Source organism: Eptesicus fuscus, chromosome 8, assembly GCF_027574615.1.
Source record: "Eptesicus fuscus isolate TK198812 chromosome 8, DD_ASM_mEF_20220401, whole genome shotgun sequence".
Lineage (NCBI taxonomy): Eukaryota > Metazoa > Chordata > Mammalia > Chiroptera > Vespertilionidae > Eptesicus > Eptesicus fuscus.
The window spans coordinates 1779256-1802523 of NC_072480.1; the positions used below are offsets into that span (position 1 = coordinate 1779256).

At 42.3% G+C, this 23268-nt stretch overlaps 1 protein-coding gene across 4 annotated transcripts in view; it reads right to left on the minus strand.

Moving 5' to 3' along the window:
* Positions 1–5671: 5671 nt before the first annotated feature.
* The window catches only part of POSTN (periostin), a 51883-nt gene continuing 34286 nt past the window's right edge, over positions 5672–23268 (minus strand). For 2 of the 4 annotated variants that reach the window (XM_008159218.3, XM_028136072.2), the window contains 5 exons: positions 21972–22061; positions 19535–19624; positions 18206–18283; positions 8380–8421; positions 5672–5842 (listed from right to left, as the gene is read on the minus strand). In XM_008159218.3, coding sequence (XP_008157440.1) covers positions 5805–5842; positions 8380–8421; positions 18206–18283; positions 19535–19624; positions 21972–22061 — 338 coding nt within the window. In that variant the 3' untranslated portion in view covers positions 5672–5804. Of the gene's footprint in view, positions 5843–8379; positions 8422–17718; positions 17817–18205; positions 18284–19534; positions 19625–21971; positions 22062–23268 lie in introns of those variants that run through there. The other 2 variants (XM_054720209.1, XM_028136070.2) reach the window with 1 other exon arrangement.

Below are 23268 nucleotides of genomic sequence, written 5' to 3' on the forward strand. Positions count from 1 at the left end.
TTTTTATTTTTGGCAACTTCACAACTTTTATTTGTGGTGCCTGTGCTTTGTCTCAAAATACCTTCTTCCCCTGCCTGGGACAGCATTGGGGAGGGGGCAGCAAAAAAATAGAAGACATCCTTCCCTATTGCACACAAACCCTATATACAGGCCCATCTGGCACAGTCCTGCAGGATGCTTGGCACATTCTCAAATCCCTGCTCAGGGGCTGGAGGGGTCACTCGTGGCAGCACACGTGAGAAGCAACTTCTGAGTAGCCACTCTGGTCCTGGCACTTCCTGCCCCTCGGTTCCTTCCTGGTCCTGCCTGCAGCCCTGATCCCCTTACCTGGCTCAACCTCCCATCTCCATCTTGGCCTTAGATGGCCCCCTTGGCTCCTGGGGGTTCTGTCCTCCCCTCCCAGCCTGGAGGTCCAAAGGGGAGGTTATGGCTTCTCAGAGACTTCCCGGCAGCCCTGTCACTCATGTTCACACAGGGGAAGGGGTATTTGTGGCAGAAGTACCTGTATAAATGTGGGCTCAGGGGCAAGTCCTCTGGGGTACTTGGACAGTTTGCTGATGACGTGGATCAGGGCCGCATTCTTGTCCTTGAGGCGCTGGTTGTCAGCCCAGAGGTTGGACAGTCCCTTCAGCTCCTCTTCAAGCTCAGCCACCTTGCGCTTCAGGGCCCTGCGCTCAAATCTCTCCAGCTCCAGGAGGGTCGGCCTCCCTGCAAAGCACTCCTGCCTCTGCGTGGTGCACTCCAGCTCCACCTTGAGCTGCACCAGCCGCATCATAGTCTGGGTCAGGGCCTCACGAAGTCTCTCATTCTCAACATGCAGCTTTGCATAGAGCTTCCTGAAGCCTCTTCAGGCTCTTCCAATTTGGGCTGGGGTTCTGGGTTTAGGTCCTGCTGGCTCCGGAGGGGAAGGGCTGGATTCTGGGCTGATGTCCACTGGCTTCACCTCCTCCCCCTTCTCAGGCCTTCTCCTCTCCTTGCCAACTCTGTGGAGCTCCCTGGAGGCCTGTGGTCCCTGTCCCTGCTCATCAGGCACCTCTAGTCTCTGGGAAGGGCCATCAGAATTCTCAACCCCACAGACTTGAAGATGCCAGGAAGGGTCCAGGCTCTGTGCAGCCTGCTCTTGATTGGGATGGGAGAGTCCATGGCAAGCCGGCAGAGGGGAGGGGCTGTGAGGTTGGCTGCCAGCCCCACCCCCAGATCAGGCTGGTTTGTTGGCTACAGTGGGGGTCATAGTGACCAGCCCAAACAGGGCCATCAGAATTCTCAACCCCATGGACTCGGGCTGCCAGGAAGGGTACAGGCTCTGTGAGCCGTGCTCTTGATTGGGATGGAAGAGTCTGATCAGGGGAAGGCCAGCAGGGGGGAGGAGCCTCGAGGTTGGCTGCCGGCCCCAACCCTGATCAGCAGTTTGCTGGCTACAGTGGGCATCATAGCAACCAGCCCAATCAGGGCCATCTTCTGCCCATTTGCCAGTCCCCAGGCCCAATGCCACCTCCACTGCTGGCTGTCAGGCTGTTGGTATCACCAGCACATCCCCAGCTGCTTGGGGGTTCAGGCCTGCAGGAAAGCCAGCACCGGTGACTTCACCTGCATGCGCGTGCACAGGGCGGGCTGCTGATGGAACACACTGCCTGCTTGGGACACTCATGCTGGGGCGGGTAGGTCGTGGGTGCTGCTGCAAGTCCCCGCCCACCATGCCTGCTGCGTGTGCAGCCTCCTCCTGTCCGGTCATGACCGTTACAGTATCCCAGCCTAATTTGCATATTCTCTCTCTCTCTCTCTCTCTCTCTATATATATATATATATATATAGCCCCTTTAGCCTGGCTGGTGTGGCTCAGTGTTTGAGGGTCAACCCATGAACCAGGTCACGGTTCAATTCCCAGTCAAGGCACAAGTCTGGATTTAGGGCTAGTCCCCAGTAGGGAGCATGCAGGAGGCAGCTGATGGATAATTCTCTCTCATCAAGGATGTTTCTCTCTCTCTACCCATCTCTTCCTCTCTGGAAAAAAAAAAATTAAAAACAGGGTAGCAAAAATTTAAAAAACAAAAGGAAAAAGGAATGATTCTGTTTGTAAAAATAATAAGTAAATAAATAAATGAATAAAATAAGCCCTGTTAGTTGATACTGATGCACAAGAGCTACAGCCCTAACTATGATAAATATTTCTTTATAGAGATTTCTGTTGATACCGCAATTTTCCACGCAACCACTTATCTACTTTCTGTCACTATAGATAATGGCAATATCTAGACTATTATATAAGTTGAATCGCACAGTATGCATGACTTTTTCTGACTTGCTTTCTCTTGGATTAATATGTAGGCAGGTATACAATTAAAATTTTGGAAACTGTCAAATTATATTACAAAGGAGTTCTATTTTGTATTTCCAGCAGAATTATATGAAAGTTACAATTTCTCTTGCCAACACTTGACATGGTCAATCTCTTGATATTAGCTATTCTAATAAGTGTGTAGTGATATCTCATTATAATATTTAAGTTGCATTTCCCTAATATATGATTTCCATATGCTTTTTGATTATCTTTGGTAAAGTGTTCAAATATTTTGCCAATTTTTAATTGGGGTGGTTTTAAAAATTATTATTGAATTTTCAGATTCCTTTTATATAATGGATTCAAGTTGTTTATCAGCTATATAAGGTGCAAATATTTTCTCCTAGTGATTTCTCTTTTAATTCTCTTAGCAGTGTTTTTCAAAATGCCAAAGTCAAATTTATCATATTTTACCTTTTATGAATTTAGCTTTTGGTGTCATATCCAAGAAATCTTTTCTTAATGAAATGTCAAAAATGTTCTAAAATGTTTTATTTTTGAAGTTTTATTAGAATTTAAGTTTTACATTGAAGTATGATTCATTTTGAATTATTTTTTATTATGATACAGGTGTAAACCAAAGTTTTTTCCCCTTAGATAGTCAGTTATTCCAGCACCATTTTCTGAGAAGACTCTCCTTTGTCAATTGATTTGCCTTTACACCTTTGTAAAAAATCCCACAGGCATAGCCCTTCCAGGTGTTATGATAAAGAGTTGTGTTTTTCTAGCTCTGTCCAGGTAAAGGAAACAAGTGTCTGTTGACTTCTGATCTTACTCTCCGAGCCGCCAGTTAATCCCTCTGGATGCATCATATCCAACCTCCAAAGGATCCGAGGGGCAGGTTCAACCTTCGTTCCACAGGTGAGGAAACTGACCAATAAACACATGGGTCTCATAACTCAGTGTCAGCTCCCGCAGAAATCCCGGGTAATAACTCAGATTGTATATCTAAGGGTATATTTTCTTCTATTTCCATGTTTAATTCAACCCCAGGAATTAAATAATACAATAAAGAATAAAATGAGTTCAGAGGGCTCAGCATTGTGTTCCAGGGCCTTTGGTCCCACACAAACCGAAGTGCTCAGTTATCCTGAGATGAAAGAAAAGGAAAGAGAAACATGAAAGGTTTCCCAGCTCAGTCATAGAGAGATCTCATAGCCACATACTAAGGACATGGCATTAACTTAGGGGTGTAAAGGACACAAATGAAATAGAAGATGGAGCCATTTCCATTCAGATTCAAACCAAGTTAACAAGGCAGAAAAAACACTGGACACCATGAAAGAACGAGATGAAATGGTTTGGTAGGGAGTGTCACAGACCTCACAGGGACAGCACCTGGGGCTCCGGACATGATGGGAGGAGAGAGAGGGCTGGTTGAGAGGAAGTGCATGGAATGGCCTGGGAGTAGGAACAAGAGGGTGATATGCAGAAGGTGGGCCCCAACTGGGTGATGATAGGGGGCAAGCCTGTGGGAGGTGGCCAAGTACCCCCACCTCTGCTGAGGGGTGCATGTGTCCTGTCCTGGGAGCTACGGCTGATGGAGAGGGAGGCTATGGCTCTATGTGGATGAATTGCCAAGGAGAGATTCTCTGCAGCCACAGTACTGGGTGTTCTCAACACGGTGGGAACACAGGATCACATACACAACATAACGAAAGAAAAAGCATCCTATTCCCAACTTATTCACAGACTTCTGTTTCTGGTATCTATATTCCCAATGTGTCCACAAGTAAATTTGGAAAAAGAAAAAAGATTTGTACATGATATGACTGCATCTTTAGAAAACCCAAGTGATCACAACCAGAGCACTTTTAACACCTAATGAGCCAAATACACTGATGAACAAAAAGATACACAGATGCATGAATAGGCTGTGGAACCTCAGAGGGAAGGGGGGGGATGGTGGGTGGGTGGGAAGAGATCAACCCATGGTCTGTGTACATATATGCATCATCCCTGGACACAGACAATGGGGTGGTGAGGGCCTAGAGGAGGTTGTAGTCTGGAAAAGATTAATGGGGGGAAAGGGGACCTATGTAAACCTTTCAACAATAAAGATTTAATAAAAAAGAGAAAAAAATAAAAATAAAATAAAAGCTAAGAATAACTGCCCTGGCCAGGTGGCTTCATTGGTTGGAGCTTCGTCCTGTACATTGAAAGGTTGCGTGTTTGAACCCATGTCGGGGTGTGTGTGGGAGGCCACTGAGCAAGTGGTGCCTGGAGAAGGGAGGCTCCTCGGAGCTAAACACAGTCCAGGCCTCACCCATGATCCCAGGCCCATCCTCTGCTGAGTGAGACCAGACCTCCCAGCTTCCTGTCGAGTACCTGGTCCCTGAGTCATAAGGCCGCTTCCCCATGTTCCCCAGAATGGACTGCTCAGTAACCATCCATACTAATAAAAGGGTAATGTGCTAATTAGACTAGGTGACCGGACATCTTCTGGACATCCAACTTCCTTCCAGACAAAGCCACGGTGGTGGGGGCTGAGGCAGAGGTGGTTAGGGGCAATCAGGTGGGCAGGGGAGGGCAGTTGGGGGCCATCAGGCCAGCAGGGCAGGAAAATTGGGGGCCATCAGGGGAGCGGTTAGATAGCGATTAGGCCAGCAGGCAGGCAAGCAGTTAGGAGCCAGCAGTCCCGGATTGCGAGAGGGATGTCTAACTGTTGCTGCCCTGTGAATGGGGCCTAAACTGGCAGTCAGACCTCCCCCAAGGGGTCCTTGATTGGAGAGGGTGCAGGCTGGGCTGAGAGGGATTCCCCACGCCACCCCGTGCACAAATTTTGTGCACCGGGCCTCTAGTTTTCTTTTTCTTTTTTTTAATATATTTTATTGATTTTTTACAGAGAGGAAGAGAGAGGGATAGAGAATTAGAAACATTGATGAGAGAGAAACATCGATCAGCTGCCTCTTGCACACCCCCTACTGGGGATGTGCCCACAACCAAGGTACATGCCCTTGACCGGAATCGAACCTGGGACCCTTGAGTCTGCAGGCCGACGCTCTATCCACTGAGCCAAACCAGTTTCGGCCGGGCCTCTAGTTTTCTATAAGTTAGTTTTTTATGGAGAGTAACTGATTGCATAGATTTTGTCTATCCACTAAATAAATTCAAGGCTTAATTTTCTGAATAAGATAATGGCTCACCACTGAGATTTGAATTGTAATAAATCCAGTGATAAGGATTTTCTTTGATGGATCCCGAAGTTGGTCAGAATGTTTAATGTCAAGATGTAAAAGCCTGTAAGGTGTTTGAATTCCCTCAGTTCCCATCTCAAAATTGAGATTGTAAAGTCCACAATTTCCCTGATTTTCCTAATTAAAAAGAATTAAATTTACATTCAGAATTGTTCAATGATTTTTTATTTGTGGTGATGGTTTATTTCCTGAAATCAAAGTGGTTCTCATAATATTTCTTTAATATCAGGGTTTAGGGTTATATAAACTTTGCCGTCTGGTCTGGATTTTCACTGAGAATGACCTTCTCTTGATCGTCTTCTAGATCCTGATTAGGAAGAAGGGAGAACATATATATAGTAAATATAATGAAACATTAGAGTCTAAAAATATGATATTCTATGTATAACTATATCTATAAAAGTCCATATCCTATATAATAAAAGGCTAATATGCAAATTTACTGAATGGTGGAATGACCAGCAGAATGACTGGTTGCTGTGACTTGCACTAACCACCAGGGGGAAGACACAATGCAGGAGCTTCCTCCTGGTGGTCAGTGCACTCCCACAGGGGGAGCACCACTCAGCCAGAATCTGGGCTCAAGCTGGTGAGCACAGTAATGGTGTCGGGAGCTTCTCCCACCTCTGCAGCAGCACTAAGGATGTCTGACCTCTGCAGCCTAAGCCTCAGTTGGACATCTCCTGAGGGTTCCTAGACTGCGAGAAGGCACAGGCCAGGCTGAGTGACATGCCTCACAGAGTGCATGAATTTCATGCATTGGGCCTCTAGTTTCTTAATAATATCCTTCATTTATGATGATAAAATCAAGGTTATACTTTGAATAAAGGTATATGAAAATGATAATTTAAAGTGGTGATTTTAGTTCTCTAGAAAATTTGAATGAATTTGGAAGTTCAGAAGAAATACCTGATACATTTTAATTAAAAATTACATGTATCATTCATTATTTAATTTCAAATATCTGTATTGGATTAACTTAAAATCAGATATGCCTATAATGCATTTATAAGACTTGTAACTTCTTTTGACTACCAGTATGTAATTATTTTAGAAATTCCAAATTTATAATTTATTTCAAGTTCCATAAGGGGAATCTTTAATTTTTTAATGTAAAAGAATGTAAGGTAACCTAAGTGGAAGATTAGAAAGTGCACATAAACATAGTTATAAAGAATATTATATTGAATGGGGATATAAACACTGAGTGGCCAGGTTATTATGATCTCTGAACACATAATAATCTGGCCACTCAGTGTATATCCTGTATAATAAAAGGCTAATATACAAATTGTCCCCTCGACCAGGAGTTCAACCAGCAGGCAGGCTGGCCAACCACCCATGTCCCCGCCCCCTGGCCAGGCTGGCCGGACCCCATCCATGCATGAATTCATGCACCGGGCCTCTACTGAGTGGCCAGATTATTATGCATTCAGAGATCATAATAATCTGGCCACTCAGTGTATATGAGTAAATTATGTATATGTAATCTACAAATGATATCAAATTTTGTACAGTTATATTAACAATTTCCTGTATGTGGACAGTGTTTATACTTCAACTCTAGTCTCATCTCAAAAAACAACATTTTACAGAGTTCAGTCCTGTATTTACTTTTGTTCAGCTTTGATATTTAAGGATTTCTTTCCATATTAACTCTATTTGAGTTTTCCTAAAGGGTTCAATGTATCTAGCACTTTAGATGAGTATAGTTGCTTTTCCCTTAATATTTGTTATTCTTAGGTTTTACTAATAGTGCAGAACATAAACAATTTATCTTCTTGCCATCAAAATACTTTGCCCCCTTATTGGCTAACTGTTCTCCCTAACAGACAACAAAGTCCAATCCTATATAATAAAAGAATAATATGTAAATTAGTCATCACTCCATGACAAAAATGGTGGCGCCCATAGCAGACGCTGGAGGCATTGCCCCAGCAATGGGAGCCCAGCATCTGCTCCTTGGCCGTGGAGGGGTCTCTGGCCAGATGACTGGGAGCGGGATGCTGAGCTCGCGTCGCCAGTGGTGGCATGAGCTCAGCATCTGCGCCACAGCTGTGCGGCGGGAGTGAAGGGGCCTCTGGGGCCGCGAGCCCAGAGTCCGGGAGCCCAGAGTCCACGCCCTGGCCTGTCTTGTGGTGGGAGGGAAAGGGCCCGTGGTGCCCGGAGCTCAGCGTCCACACAGCAGGGGAGGAACCAGAAAAATGGATCTTTCCAGTTCCTGATGCTGACAGAGCCCTATGGGTGCTGGGGTCCTCCACCTGCATCCCCAGTCGCAGCCCATCAGCCCCAGTCACAGACTGGAAGCCCCCAGCCAGCAGTCCAGAAGGGACCAGCTTGGTGCCACAGCGGCGGCAGCGGCAGCAAGGGGCAGGGGTGTGTCAGCGGGCATGCTACAGACATCAAATCACTGCCACCGAGCCACCCCCCCCACCTCGCCACACTCGCAAGTAGTATGGTCCAAGGGGGCGACTCCTAAGGCAAGGATCCCATGGCAGCTGATGCTCACCATGCCAGGTGAGGAAGCCAGACCTGAAAGCCCAAGCCCCCGAGTACCTGAGCTGCAGGGCATCGTGGGCCAGGGCCCTGAGGAGGCCCCAGGACAAGCATCTTCCCAGAGGCTGTGCAGAAGGAGGGGATGAACCCCTAGCCAGAGGCCAGGGTGAGGGATGCTGGCGTCTTTGCAGGCCAAGACAGGGCTGAGGGACACGCCCCCACCCATACCCCCATGCATGAATTTTGTGCACCGGGCCTCTAGTAAAATATATGAAAGCACTCTCCTTTTCTTTGGTTTCTTTTAACATCTCACGTGTTACATATGTATATTACTATAGTCAAATTTACCTTGAATTCTTTTGTTGTCTTGTATCTTCTTCACAGGTGTGTCTAAAATTAAATAGTTGTAGTTAAAAAAAAAATTTGAAAATATGGCCAGCATCAGACAGAAGACCACAGTTAAGCAGAAAAGCATAAAGTTTTAAATAAACAGCACTTAAGTGTGTAGATTTTCTTTTGTAGTAGTGAATTTCACAAACATGAGACTTTGCATTGGCAACAGACAAAACAGAAACTTGTTTTCCACAAATCATAATGAATTTTCACCATTTGCAAAATATTTTGTTTCATTATGGCATTTGGAGTTCTGTATAATGTACCACTTCTGCAAAGAGTATATCACTTACATGATTTTTTTCACTTTTTTTTAAAAAAAGCATGACTTTATGATGAAGGGATATTTCACATTATATAAAGTTTAGCAGAAGTACCTCCCCAAAGATATCCATTCATTTCTATTTGTAATGTTATCAAACTTGTGTCTCTGTGAATTATCATTGTAAATTAATTTATGATTACCTTTTAGTACATGAAGACAACAAAATATCATTTGCCTAATAACTCTAGAAATAAGAAATTCAGAAAATGTGTGCCTACATATCTCCAGATTTACTTCTAATCCTACAAGGCCATTAAAAAAATACCTAGTTAAAAATAATAAAAAATATTTTTAAGAATTTCAAGTGTCTATAATTGTAGTTTTGGGCTGTTTCAGTTGTAAAATATTTCTAAATTCCCTTGTTTTTCTTGTAATTCATCCATAAGCTCTACCTGGGAGGCATAACATCCCATATTCACTTTGTTGTTGATCATTTGAGATCAAATAGGTTCCTACAGCGACTTCATATTTTGGCTTACCTTTATTTTTTCTTCAAATTTTGACTTCTTGATTTTTATAAATAATCTATATTATATAATTAAGTCAAACTTTTTCTAATATATATACATATATGAAGTCTCTAATCTATATATATAAAGAGATAATATGCTAATTGATCCTAGCGGTGTCACAGTAATGACCAATTTGCATATTGATAGACCAGCAGGAAGCTGTGCATGCAGCAGGGGTTGGGCGGCCGGAGCCAAGTTCCTGGGGGTCTGAGGAGAGCACCTGACAGGAGCCCGAACTGCAAAGAAGGAAGAGGAAGTGGCCACGGGGAGCTCTTCCAATCCCCCTACATTAGATACCCTACCCCAGTTCCTGCATCCCTGGGGGGATGGGCAGACATACTACCCCAGCCCCAGAAACCCCCGGGAGGATGAGGAGGCTGACCCGATGGGGAGAAGACCCAGCCTTGGAGGTAGCTTCAGCCTGTACCTCCAACTCCCGATCTCTTCCCCTGCCACCCCTGCCAGGGGTGCCCACAACAATAACATGCTGGCGACCATCTGTCAGCGCCCCCAAGGCAACCAGGGCCCATGGACCACCGCTGCTGGGCCCCCTCCACTGGGGCCAGGCATGCCAATCCTCCCTACAACTCCAGACCGGGTGGAGGAAAGCCTGAGTGGCCCCCCAGGGTCAGACCCTTACCCCCCCACAGCAGCAGCGCCGTCTCTGCTGTAGAAGCGCACTGAAACTCGATGGGGGTACAGCTAAACCTGCCCTCCTAACCCACCTGGCTCCACCCTGGCATGGCCCCCACCCCACTCCAGGAGATTGGAGCCCTGCCCTGAGCAGGTACAACTGCGAAACAGCCACTTACAATTTAAAGAATGGTGCCAAGCAGGGAGGTTTGATCGTTACTCCCCCTTGGGCCTTGCTGCCCCCTGAGCGCCCGCCTAATGCCCTGCCCCCCACCAGCACCTCCAGAGACGACTATAGCTACAGGGCTGCTGGCCAGAGCCCACCCCTCTGAGGTCTGTGGAATCCTCTGCAAAGCTTCCATAGCTACAGTCCCGGGAAACAATCATGCCCTCCTCCCCTAATCAGCACCTGCTACCTGCAAGGGTACCCATGGGCTTAAAAATAACAATCCCTTCCCATTTAGACATCACTTACTTGATGAAACATTTCTAGGTTTATTAGCTCAAAACCTCCTTATGACAACCCAGTGAGGTAGGTGGAGAAGAGATTACAATTTCTATGTTATATGCATATGTATTCAGACATGAAGCTCAGAGAGGACAAGTGTCAAGCCCAGTGGTTCCCAAGGTGCAGCACACACCCCACAGGGGGTCAAATTGATTTTAAGTGGGGCCAATTTGAGAATGAGTTAATAGTGAATTTTTTGCATTTCTTATGGTTCTAGAGGGCCTCATCTACAGTGTATCCTACATAATAAAAGGCTAATATGCAAATGACCAAATGGTGGAATGACCGGTCACTGTGATGTGTGCTGACCACCAAGGGGCAGACACTCAACACAGGAGCTGCCCCCTGGTGGTCAGTGTGCTCCCACAGGGGGAGTGCCACTCAGCCAGAAGCTGGGCTCATGGCTGGCGAGCACAGCGGCAGTGGTGGGAGCCTCTCCTGCCTCCGTGGCAATGCTAAGGATGTCTGACTGACAACTTAGGCCCACTAAGCTGTCAGTTGGACAACCCCCCAGGGCTTCCGGATTTCAAGAGGGCACAGGCCAGGCTGAGGGACGCCCCCCCTCCAAGTGCATGAATTTCGTGCACTGGACCTCTAGTCTATAATAATAAAAGTGTAATATGCAAATCGACTGAAAGGCCTAACAGCAGAATGACCTTCTGGATGACCTTCCAGACAAAGCTGGGTCTGTCAGGGCTGAAGCAGCAGCCGTTGGGGTAGCTGCGAGGACCTACCCTTGCACAGGATTCATGCATGAGGTCTCTAGTCCTATCTAATAAAAGAGAAACATGCAAATTGACCGTACCTTCACTATGCCCACAGCCAATCAGAGCAAATATGCAAATGAACCCAAACAAAGATGGTGGTTAGTTTGCATATGCAGGCACTGAGCGGCCTGGGTACCGGAAACATCCTCCCGACCCAGGCCGCTCCTAGCCTGTAGGCCCACACTTAGGTCCTGAGCGACAGGGGTCCAAAAATGCCCCCTGGCCACTCTGAGCCTATGGGTGCAGGCGCCAAGCGGCCTGGCAGGGCAGAAACATTCCCGCCTCGCCCCCAGATGCTTGCAAATGCTCTGGCACCAAGCGGCGGTTTGGGTCCACAGCCCCAGCCCGGTGCCCACAACAGGGGGCTGGCTGCTGGCCTCTGGGGTGTGCCGAGACCCTGGCGGCCACCGTTGCATGCTGCCCAGAGTCCCTGGATGCCCCAGCCTGGTGCCCATGGTGGGGTTGGCTGCTGGCCTCAGGGGCATTAGGTAACAGGGATGTTCCCGCCCTGCCCCCAGGCTTTCCAAGCTCTGGCACCAAGTGGTGGTTCACGTCCACGCCCCCAGCCCAGCGCCCTCCACATGGGGATGGCTGCTGGCCTCTGGGGTGTGCTGAGACCCCGGCAGCCACCACTGGGTGGCAGGGACACGCCCCTAGCCCAGTGGACACAACCCAGGGGCTGCATGAGCTGCAGAGGATACACATTTTAAAAAATATATTTATTTTATTGATTTTTTTTACAGAGAAGAGGGGAGAGGGATAGACAGTCAGAAATATCAATGAGAGAGAAACATCGATTAGCTGCATCCTGCACACTCCCCACTGGGGATGTGCCTTCAACCAAGGTACATGCCCTTAACAGGAATCAAACCTAGGACCCTTCAGTCTGCAGGCCCACAGTCTATCCACTGAGCCAAACCTGTTTGAGAGTAAATACCTTTTCTGACAGCTCATTGGCTAAGCTCCCTGTAGGCCACCACTTGCAGTGTTCTTGGTAATTTGGGTTATAAGAATCCAAGAAGGTGATCTAGGGTTTTTCCACCACACTACTGGAGGAAAAAATGAAGGTCCGCTACTGGAGGGGCTAAGAAATGTAATATCCCGCCCTAGCCGGTTTGGCTCAGTGGATAGAGCCTTGGCCTGCCGACCGCAGGGTCTGGGTTCGATTTTTATCAAGGGCATATACCTAGTTTACAGGCTCCTTCCTGGCCGGGGCCCAGGTCAGGGCTCATGCAGGAGGCAACCAATCAAAGTGTCCCTCTCACATTGATGTTTCCCTCTGTCTCTCCCTCTCTCTTCCACACTCTCTAAAAAATCAATGGAAACATATCCTCAGATGAGGATTAAAAAAAAAAAAAAAAGAAAGAAATGTCATATCGTATGAAAGATACATCTTGAAAATGCCTAAAGAAAGTTGTAATTTTTTCACAGTGAAGGGACTAGAGTCTGTGTTGATGAAAACACCTTGGCGGCTGCAGTGGCTGGCAGTGGCTGCAGCAGTGGGGTAATGGGGCTGATGCCTTCCCTTGATCAGCCTGTTAGCCTGACATTCCTTGAGGGGTCCCAGATTGAAGAGGCTGCAGGCTGGGCTGAGGGACAACCCCCGCCTCGCCCCCCACCCTATGCACAAATTTTGTGCACCAGGCCTCTAGTATTGCATAAAAGGTAAGGCATGAACCTATCACTAACAGTAATTTTGGCTATATGACACCAAGTGAAAGAGAAATATTTTTAATTTCTTTTTACGTATTTTATTTCTATGTGGCAGATTTCCAACATGTCTTTCCTCTCCACAGAATATATGATGCATATGATTTAACACCATATTAGTGCCATAATAAAATACAGAACTGTGGAAAACTTCATTAAATTGGATAGTGGGGTAAAGTTTAAGTGAGATAGGAAAATCTAAATTACAGAATATGTTCCAATTGATAAATTTCTTAATTTTAGAATTACTTGATAACAAAATATGGCTTATAAAATATTGTAAAGAAAAAAATGGGATCCAACCTTTAAATAGTGAATAAGACCATTTTTATAATGGACTTGTTAAATTCCAAATAAGTTATTGTACAATTTATAACAAGATCACAGAAGTGTTTACAACATTACTTTTAATAATTAGCACTGACACTTGGATATTTTTTCCAATCACTTGACAGTATCTAATTGAGCATCCAGTTAGCTAATTTGCTAATTCATTACTATTTTGGTATGACAACATCAAAATAAGTGTTCATCGTGGCAAACAAACATCATGAGAAAAAAGTGTGAATAAAGTGCACAAAATCAGAGTTCCTCCCAAGGGCACCCTGTATTCTCAAACTGAATAAGAGTTGTAACAAGGCATGTTTAGAGAAGCAAAATGGTACCAACAAAGGCCCTTTCTCTACCACATGGATTGTGAAACATGCAAAGCATGTCAGTTCAAATATTTGTGAGATCTTTGCATTTGTATGTGACTATTACTTTGGAAATTTAAAATAGGGTGTAAAATATTACTACATTGACCAGGTTAATGTTCACTGACCAAAATACTGATAGTAGTTAGCATTACTGGGAGCTCATATGTGCCGCACATTATTCCAAGCACTTTTCATACATTAACTCATTTAGATGTAGGTAACATTACTAGCCCCACTTTTCAGAAGAAGGAACCAAGGTCCCCCCCCCAAAAAAAAAAAATCAGTTTACTTAAGTTAGTTTGAGTTGGATCCCAGATTGGGAGTCAGATCTACAACCTGATCCCCTATTGTCTAAAAAAGGCCATAAATCTTTACAGGTTATAAAGTCAGATTTGTCAAAACCTTCCATGACCTTTTTGGTTCCTTTCTCCATAGTTTGATAATCTTCCTTAATTGCTTTAGTATTTTTTGGTAAATGCAGTTCTGCTTAAGATAAGAATGAAAAACTTTATGCATTTTGTGAGAACATATTTTTTAGTTAAGGGACCTAATGTATTTTAGTGAAAAATCATAATATTAGTACCAAGGGCACCACTTAGTCATGACTTCAGTGATTGATACCCAATTCATCCAAATGTACCACAATATGAGCAATTCAGATAGAAAACTCCAAGCTTAGAGATAAGGACCAGAGTTTGGATATAGATCAATTATCTAGACCAGTGATGGCGAACCTATGACACACGTGTCAGCACTGACACGTGTAGCCATTTCTGATGACACGTGGCCGCATGCCGAGGATGAAACATTTGCTGCTCCTGAGGATGAAACATTTGCGACTAGAGTCTGGGAGTTAGTTTTTTCCTCAAAGTGACACACTACCCGAGTTATGCTCAGTTTTTTGGCGAAGTTTGACACACCGAGCTCAAAGGTTGCCCATCACTGATCTAGACTCTCAAAGGAAAAAAGCCAGTCTTCCATGACCCATTTTTTTTTCTTTTAATTTTAGAGAGTAAGGGAAAGGGAGAGAGAGATAGAAACATTCATGACGAGAAAGAATCATTGATAGGCTATCTCCTGCATGCTCCCTACTGGAGACGGAGCCCCAAACCCAGGCATGTGCCCTGACCAGAAGTCGAACTATGATTTCCTGGTTCATAGGTCAGTGCTCAACCAATGAGCCACACTGGTTGGCCATGACCTAATTGCTATTAATACCAGTGTATTTATAAATCACTGTCTCTTAAGAGCTAGGTAAGAGGATACTGTGACTCAGGGATGACCTAATGATTTTACAGGAATGGAAAAATAACTAGCATATCCAATCAATATCCAGATATGTAGTAATAGCTATACTGATTATACTGATAAAAAGAAAAACCTTGGCAATCCTATATAATAAAGAGATAATATGCAAATTGACCATCACTCCAACACACAAGATGGCCACCCCCATGTGGTCAAAAATGGCCGCCCCCATGTGGACACAAGATGGCCGGCAGAAGAGGGCAGTTGTGGGCAATCAGACCAGCAGACCAGGGCATTAGGGAGGGACCAGGCCTGCAAGGGAGCAGTGTTGGGGGCACCCAGGCCACAAGGGGAGGGCATTTAGGGGTGGCTGGACCAACAGAGGAGGGCAGTTGGGGGCGACCAGGTCTGCAGGGGAGGACAGTTTGGGGGGGGACCCAGGCCTGCAGGAGAAGGGAGTTGGGGGGAAACCAGGCCTGCAGGGGAGGGCAGTTGGTAGGCATAAGGCCTTCAGGGGAGGGCAGTTGGGGGTGACTAGGCCTGCAGGGGAGAGCAGTTGGGGAAGACCAGGCCAGCAGGGGAGGGCATTTGGGGATGACCAGGCCTGGAGGGGAGGGCAGTTGAGGGCAACCAGACCTGCAGGGGAGGGCAGTTGGGAGGCACAAGGCCTTCAGGGGAGGGCAGTTAGGGGTGACCAGGCCAGCAGGGGAGGGCAGTTAGGGACAACTAGGCTGGCAAGGGAGGACGGTTGGGAGGCACAAGGCCTGCAGGGGAGGGCAGTTAGGGGTGACCAGGCCAGCAGGGGAGGGCAGTTAGGGATGACTAGACTGACAAGGGAGGGCAGTTGGGATGCACAAGGCCTGCAGGGGAGGGCAGTTGGGGGTTACCAGGCCTGTAGGGGAGGGCAGTTAGGGGTGATCGGGCCGGCAGGGGAGCAGTTAGGCATCAATCAGGCTGGCAGGGTTGTGGTTAGGGGGTGATCAGGCTGGCAGGCAGAAGCTGTTAGGGGCAATCAGGCAGGCAAGTAGGCGAGCAGTTGGGAGTCAGCAGTTCTGGTCTATGAGAGGGACGTCTGAAATTCTAAGGTGGGCCCCAACCACATGCCTTGCAAGTGATTCTGTCCCAGGTGGGATCGGGCCTAAATGGGAAGTCAGACATCCCTCAAGGGGTCCCAGATTGGAGAGGGTGCAGGCTGGGCTGTTCCCCCCACCCCCCATGCACGAATTTTGTGCACCGGGCCTCTAATGTTTTAATAAAATTTATGGTGTGGAATAGTGGAAACTGATGTTTTATAGATATGCAGAAAAACCATATAGTGGAAACTAAAGGAATCAACCTCTGCAATTAACAGAAACAGGAGTTAAGGAAGAATCTATTAACTAAAAATAGAATATTATTAACTTGCAGCAGGTTATCTTCTTTTCTTGAGTAAAGCTATTCTTGAGAATGTAATTCATTGTTTATAATAGACTTATTAATAGGACTTTATTAAAGGAAAGAAAACATACTAACATAAAGTTTAAGCCTAAATAAATTAAAGCAATATACACAGGTACAGCTACTAACTGATTCATTCTCTAAAGATACATTCAAAAAATAAAATAAAAATAAGAAACACTGTCATTCTACAATGCTATTTAATGTGGCAAGGACTAAAAAATTAAAAAAGAATTTAATTTAATCTCATAATGTCTTTGCCGCTTGACTCAAATCAATATATTTTCTTTGCAGATTATTAAGATTTTGGAGGTGGATGAGTGAAGTCTGCATTAGATCTTACAGAAACCTTTTTTTCCTTTAGAGCTTTGGCTGTGTAACATATCCCTTGGAGTCTGAAAGGAAATCTTATATATTTCAGATACATATCTTTCTATTGAGGGGAAATTCAATTACTGTTTGAATAAAAATTATTTCTTTTTACTATTGCTGAACAGTTTTAATACTATGTAAGATATTTTTATCTGTATTAAAATAAGGAATAAAAAGCAATGATTACACATGGTCCCAAGATAATTTATATTTTCTTGGGTAGAATGATACAATTTTTAAAAATTTAAGCAGGAAAAACCATCTGGACCATACTTTGGCTAAACATTTTCAAATGTTCTCAATTCATGGTATATTTCAAGGAGACTATTTGATATTCCAATATAGTTTAAATACTTGTTTCTCTAAGACAACCTGTCAACATTTTACCTTTAATAAAAGGAACTAGAAATTAATTTATTCAAATAAAAATTATCTGCATTATATTTATGACATTATTATTTCTTCAAATAATTACTGTTTAGAGTTTGCATAAGATTTTTAATTTTTTTTCTCCTTTGCCTTTAAAAGCAGGTCCCTTTAATGGCACAGACAGAGAACATTCCATACTTTAAAGATTAAGATTAATATTATATGCAAAATAATTTACTTTCCCAGATATAGATTATCACTCAGACTGTTAAAAGAAACAGATACACATTCCCAAGAATGCAGTTTTAGGCAAGAAAATGACTAAACGCACTGTTTTTTTTTTCCTAGATCTATGAACATGACTTGTATTATTTTTGTGGGAGCAGTGAATACATTTCTTATATAAAATATATGTCAATTTGGGTTTGTTCAAATAACTACCAATTTTAAAAGTTTCCCTTTTTCACATACTTAAAATCCCCTTATAATTATGTGTATCAAAGCAAAAAGATATTCAGTGCTCCTCAAGCTTTATACCATACTTTTTAAAGATTGCTTAAACTAGTTATAATTTCTTTATAGATATAAATAAACTATCATTGAACAAATCAATCTGTTAAGGTAACACATGATGCCATCTTTAAAACAATTGTGAATGCTCAGTCTTTAAAAAGTTGAAGAATTCAGCACCACACCTGTTAGCGGCTTAGCTGTTTCTCCTTTACTGACCTCCCTGAAGCAGTCTTTTAATTTCTTCGTCTTCAAGTAAATGACCATCACCGCCTTCAATGAGTTTGGTGACTTTGGTGACCTCTGAGAGGGTACATGTTTACCACAGAAATTGGTTTATGTAACAAGAAGACAGGAGACCTGATATAAACACATCTGCCCAACTATGAATTCCAGACCAACACTTGGTTCTTTCTCAGATTTTAGTGCTGTTTTTCAATAAGCCTGTTTCCTTATAAATCTGTTGAACAATATATAACAAATATGTAACATAACAATCAATGTGACTGTCATTTAAGTTTCATTCTATATGTTTGGATTTTTTTCTCTTATGTTGGTATAGAACTTAAACAAAGAAATGATATAAAATTACATATATATATATATATATATATATATATGAAGACTCCAAGATTAGTCTTTACAGACAGCTTAGGTAAAGTCATATTCTTATTTTTTTTTAGTATGCTGACCTTCTTGCAACGATTTCTTCAGAGTTTCTTCTGTCTCTCCACCACCAGTAGTAATCCTAGTATATTTTATTTCCGGACCTAAAGGAAAGACAATTAAAAAAAATAGGACTAATACAGGGGTAGGTAAACTTCCTCTGTAAAGGGCCAGATAGTAAACATTTTAAACTTTGTAGGTGATATGGCCTGTGTTGCAACTATTCAACTTAGTAGCTATACTGTGAAAATATCCATGGACATTATATAAATGAATTGACACTCTATTCCAATAAAACTTTATTAAATAAGTTAGCGGCATGGGCTATAGTTGCCAATAACTCATTTAAACAAATATTAATAGAATAGTTGTATTCAGAATTTTAGGCTAATTTATTGGTGGGAGACTGATACAGAGGTTTACTGAGATTATTTATTGTTTTATACATACTTGCATATATTCTGGTATGTATATGAGTAGACCTTAAGATTAATGGAAAACCAAAAGAGGGAATGGTTTTGGTTCTAGGCTATACTAATACATTATATAATGTGTATGAAGCACATAATAAAAACAAATGCTTAAAGATTTGTCTACAAATTTCCAACTCAGAGAAAAACATAGATTACACATTTAGAATAATATTATATCTGCCAAAAAAATAAAGTTACTTCAATAACCACCATGAAAATGACTTAGTTACTCTAATAATTATTCTTTAAGATATACTTTTATTATTGATAATATTACAGATGTCTTCCACTTTCCCCCCATTTACCTCTGTCCTTCCAGCCCCTACCTACCCCACCAGGTCTTCACCCCCCTATTGCCCTTGTCCATGGGCTATGCATGTAAGTATATATAAGTTCTTTGTTTGTCTCTTCTCATGTCCCTAATCCCCACACCAAAGTATGTCAGTCTGTTCCATGCCTCCATGCTTCAGGTCTTATATTGTTGGTCAATTTATTTTGTTCCTTAGATTCTACAAATAAGTGAGATAATGTGATATTTGTCTTTCTCAGTTTGGCTTATTTCACTTAATATAATACTATCCAGGTCCCTCCATGCTGTCCCAAAGGATAAGAGATCCCTCTTTTGTACTGCTGCATAGTATTCCATTATGTAAATCTCCCAAACGTTTTTACCCATTAATCTACTAATTGGCACCTGGGCTGTTTCCAAATCTTAGCTATTGTAAATAATGCTGCTATGAACATAGGGGTGCATATATTCTTTATGATTGTTGTTTTGGGGGTTTTCAGGATATAATAATTCCTATAGAGATATTTTAGAATTAACTGTAGTTGTATCTTTATAATCTAAGGAACAGTTCCATCTATGGAATTAAAGATTACCTGTAATTATTCGTTCTTCCCTTGTCTCTTTTTCAGTTATTTCCACAGGCACTCCATCAATGATTTTGGTGTATTTTTTAATAATTGGCTCTGAAATTAGGGGTAGAAAAATGCATTTGATTTGTCATCCTCATGATGTCAAAAGCTAGATATTTTAATGAGTAAATGTATTTCTCAAAACAATACCATTTATAACTTAATTATACAATTAAAAGTTGGTTCTCAGACATCTCCTATCTCGAACAATTTGGTTCTTGACCAATTATTTCACAGGAAAATGTCTTGTTTGTGAAACAAAACTTGTTTTTGACCTAACAACTCTTTCGTGCTGATATATCAGCATGAAAAAAAAGCATCTCTCACCACCCAGCCAGTGTGGCTCAGTGGTTTAGCATTGACCTATGGACTAGGAGGTCATGGTTTGATTCCTAGTCAGGCCATATGCCCAGATCCAGCTCGATCCCCAGTGTGGGGTGTGCAGGAGACAGCCGATAAATGATTCTCTCTCATCATTAATGTTTCTATCGCTCTCTTCCTCTCCCTTCTTCTCTGAAATCAATAAAAATATATTTAAAAAATACATCTCTCAAGTCACAAACAAATGAGAGACTGTGAGAGTATGAGTCAGTTTACCTCGAAACCTCCTGTTGTTAACATCTCAGGAAATTATGCTGGGAATATTTTTTTGGCATTATTGTTGTTGTATTGTTGCTGGCTAGATGGAGAATTCGCACAATTTTAAAATATAAAGAGGCCATCAAGTGTTGCTAAAGGTGTGAAAGTACTCATGAAACAATGATCTCAGTCAATTGAAGAGGTAGAAAAATTTTTGTTGATTTGGATAAAGAAAAAGCAGTTAGATGGTACTAGCATTTCAGAGGCAATGATACGTGAAAAAGGGAAGACGCTGTATACTGACCTGAAAGACACCCCTGGAATGACTGCTGAAAGTGATTTCATTAAGGCTAGTAGGGGGTGGTTTGATAAATTTAAGAAAAGAAGTATTTATTTATAGAATAAACAGTACATTAGACATGTACTCTATATAATAAAGGACACAACAGGGAATTATTTGGGGGTCTAGAAAGAATTAATTCATTTTAATTATTTCTAATAAGAAAAAATGATTCTGTTTTTGAACAAATTGCTTCTCGAACAGCCTTCTGGAATGAATTAAATTTGAGAATCGAGGTTCCACTGCAATTATTTTGGGGACACAACTCAAATAAATTCAGATCAACAGATGTTTGAAAATTCATAATTATGTCCTGAATCTTGGGTAAGGGCAAAGGGCATCTAGTAAGCTAACTCTCCATGTCATATTTGTTTCCTGACTGTGGAATGAGTATTTAGTGAGAATCCAGAGAGTTCTACATTATTAGAATGAGAACTCTATGATAATCTTAACAGTGGCCTATTAGTCAGTCTAAAACAATGGGACATTTTTTTCTTCTAAGTCCAATATATCCTTTTGTTGAAATTATTGTGATCATTATCCTATATAATAAATAGGTAATATGCAAATTGACCATCACTCCAACACATAAGATGGCCGCCCCCATGTAGTCAAAGATGGCTGCCACAAGATGGCCGGCAGGAGAGGGCAGTTGTGGGATATCAGGCCAGCAGGGGAGGGCAGTTAGGGGTGACCAGGACTGCAGGAGAGGGCAGTTGGGGGTGATCAGGCCTGCAGTGGAGGACAGTTAGGGATGACCAGGCTGGCAGGGGAGGGCAGTTAGAGTGACCAGGCCAGCAGGGGAATGCAGTTAGGGGTGACCAGGCCAGCAGGGAGGGAACTTGGGGGTGACCAGGCCTGCAGGGGAGGACAGTTAGGGGTAACCAGACCAGCAGGGGAGGGAAGTTAGGGGCAATCAGGCTGGCAGGGGAGCAGTTAGACATTGATCAGGCTGGCAGGGGAGTGGTTAGGGGGTGATCAGGCTGGCAGGCAGAAGTGGTTAGGAGCAATCAGGCAAGCAGGCAGGTAGGTAAACAGTTGGGAGCCAGCAGTCCTGGATTGTGAGAGGGATGTCCAACTGCCAGTTTAGGCCTGATCCTGGGCAAAATTGGGCAGTCGGACATCCCTCGAGGGGTCCCAGATTGGAGAGGGTGCATGCTGTGCTGAGGGACACCCCCCCGTGCACAAATTTTGTGTACCAAGCCTCTAGTATTTCATAATCATCACTGCATGTGGAGAAATAATGACAGTTTTATTGAACCTGGTGGCTTAATGGTTAAATTAATTCCAACTAGATTAAAGGTCATCTATATTTTATTTGACAGGCTAATAAGAACCCATAACTGAGAAAAATATTCCCATGATTTACATAAAACACAAGCCAAGAGAAAACATCAGATGTTCAATATATTTAAACCAATTCCTGTGATTAAAATAGTCATAGAGATCCCAATCAGGCAGTAGGAAACATACATAACGCACCTCCATGGATTATTTCAGTTACTGCTTCACCTTCTTTAATCAGTCTGAATTCAGGTTCACCTTCAATTTTCATCTTTGTTATTGTGGGTCCTGAAACATTGTTTTAGGAAACAAATTATCATGTTAAGTAGTCCTTTAAATTTACCAGGATGACAAATTTATTTCAACATTTGGTGTTACTCAAACATGAAAATGATTTCAGGCTTTATAAATTCAGTTTTAAACAATTCCCATTTTCTTCAAATTAGGAAATATTTGGTATTCTATTAAAATTACTTTCATCTGCAAGAGGGCTTAAATTGATTTGTAAATATATCCATTCATTATCACATGAAATATGTGACTATATTTTGTGAATCATACAGTATATATAAATTTGAGTTGTTCTAATTATTTCTAGTGTTATTTTACCATTCTGAGATTATCTATTACTGCTTCCTTATTAAATTTTAATTACTGACTATCTTAGACTCTTTAATCTAATGAGCATAAGATTGAACATTTAAAAATCCCAAGTGTATGCCTACTTTTAAGATACTAAATTCAGGTTTTATGGCTAAACAAATTTGTGTACTTACCTTCTATATGTGAATGATGGAAAAATTTACTAAGTAATAATCCTTCAAATGCAAAAGTTAGTGTTGTATTTGACTTGCAAAATGATTTTGCTTCCATAGAAAATAATTTTGAATGTTAGAAAGTTGATTACTACATTAGTTAATCAAGAATATTTCATAGAGGAAAAGAAAAATAAAGTTCAGTACATTTAACTTATTCTGTAACAACCTTCAACAGCTGAGGGTAACTAAATTTGCTTATCTTTGAGAGGATTTATTTGCTTTGTCCAGGAATTTTCAATTACCCAGAATTAAATAGTCTAGAACAAAATAAAAATCAGGAAAACAAAAGTATAGTTATTTTAAACAATAAATATTTCACATCATGATATTTGATCTATAGAACTAAGGGATACTGAGTATCAAAATAAAAGGCCAGATTTTTAAGGTATAGATATTTCAAAAGAAAAATACACTTAAGATGTTTAAGCATAGGAAATTAGTTAATAAATGATCTGACTTGACATTTCTTTAAAGGAAATTAAACTGATATTTCAGAAATATTCTTTTTAGTGAAGCTCTATGAAGGCAAGGTTTTCATCAAAAATATTTCTTTTTCATATTTACTTCCAGCATTTAGGAGAGTAGCCAACACAATAAATGCTCAATAAATATGTACTGAATTGAATTTCCATTGATTTATTCTTTATTCTGAAATTTGATTAAGTATCCTTTTTTTA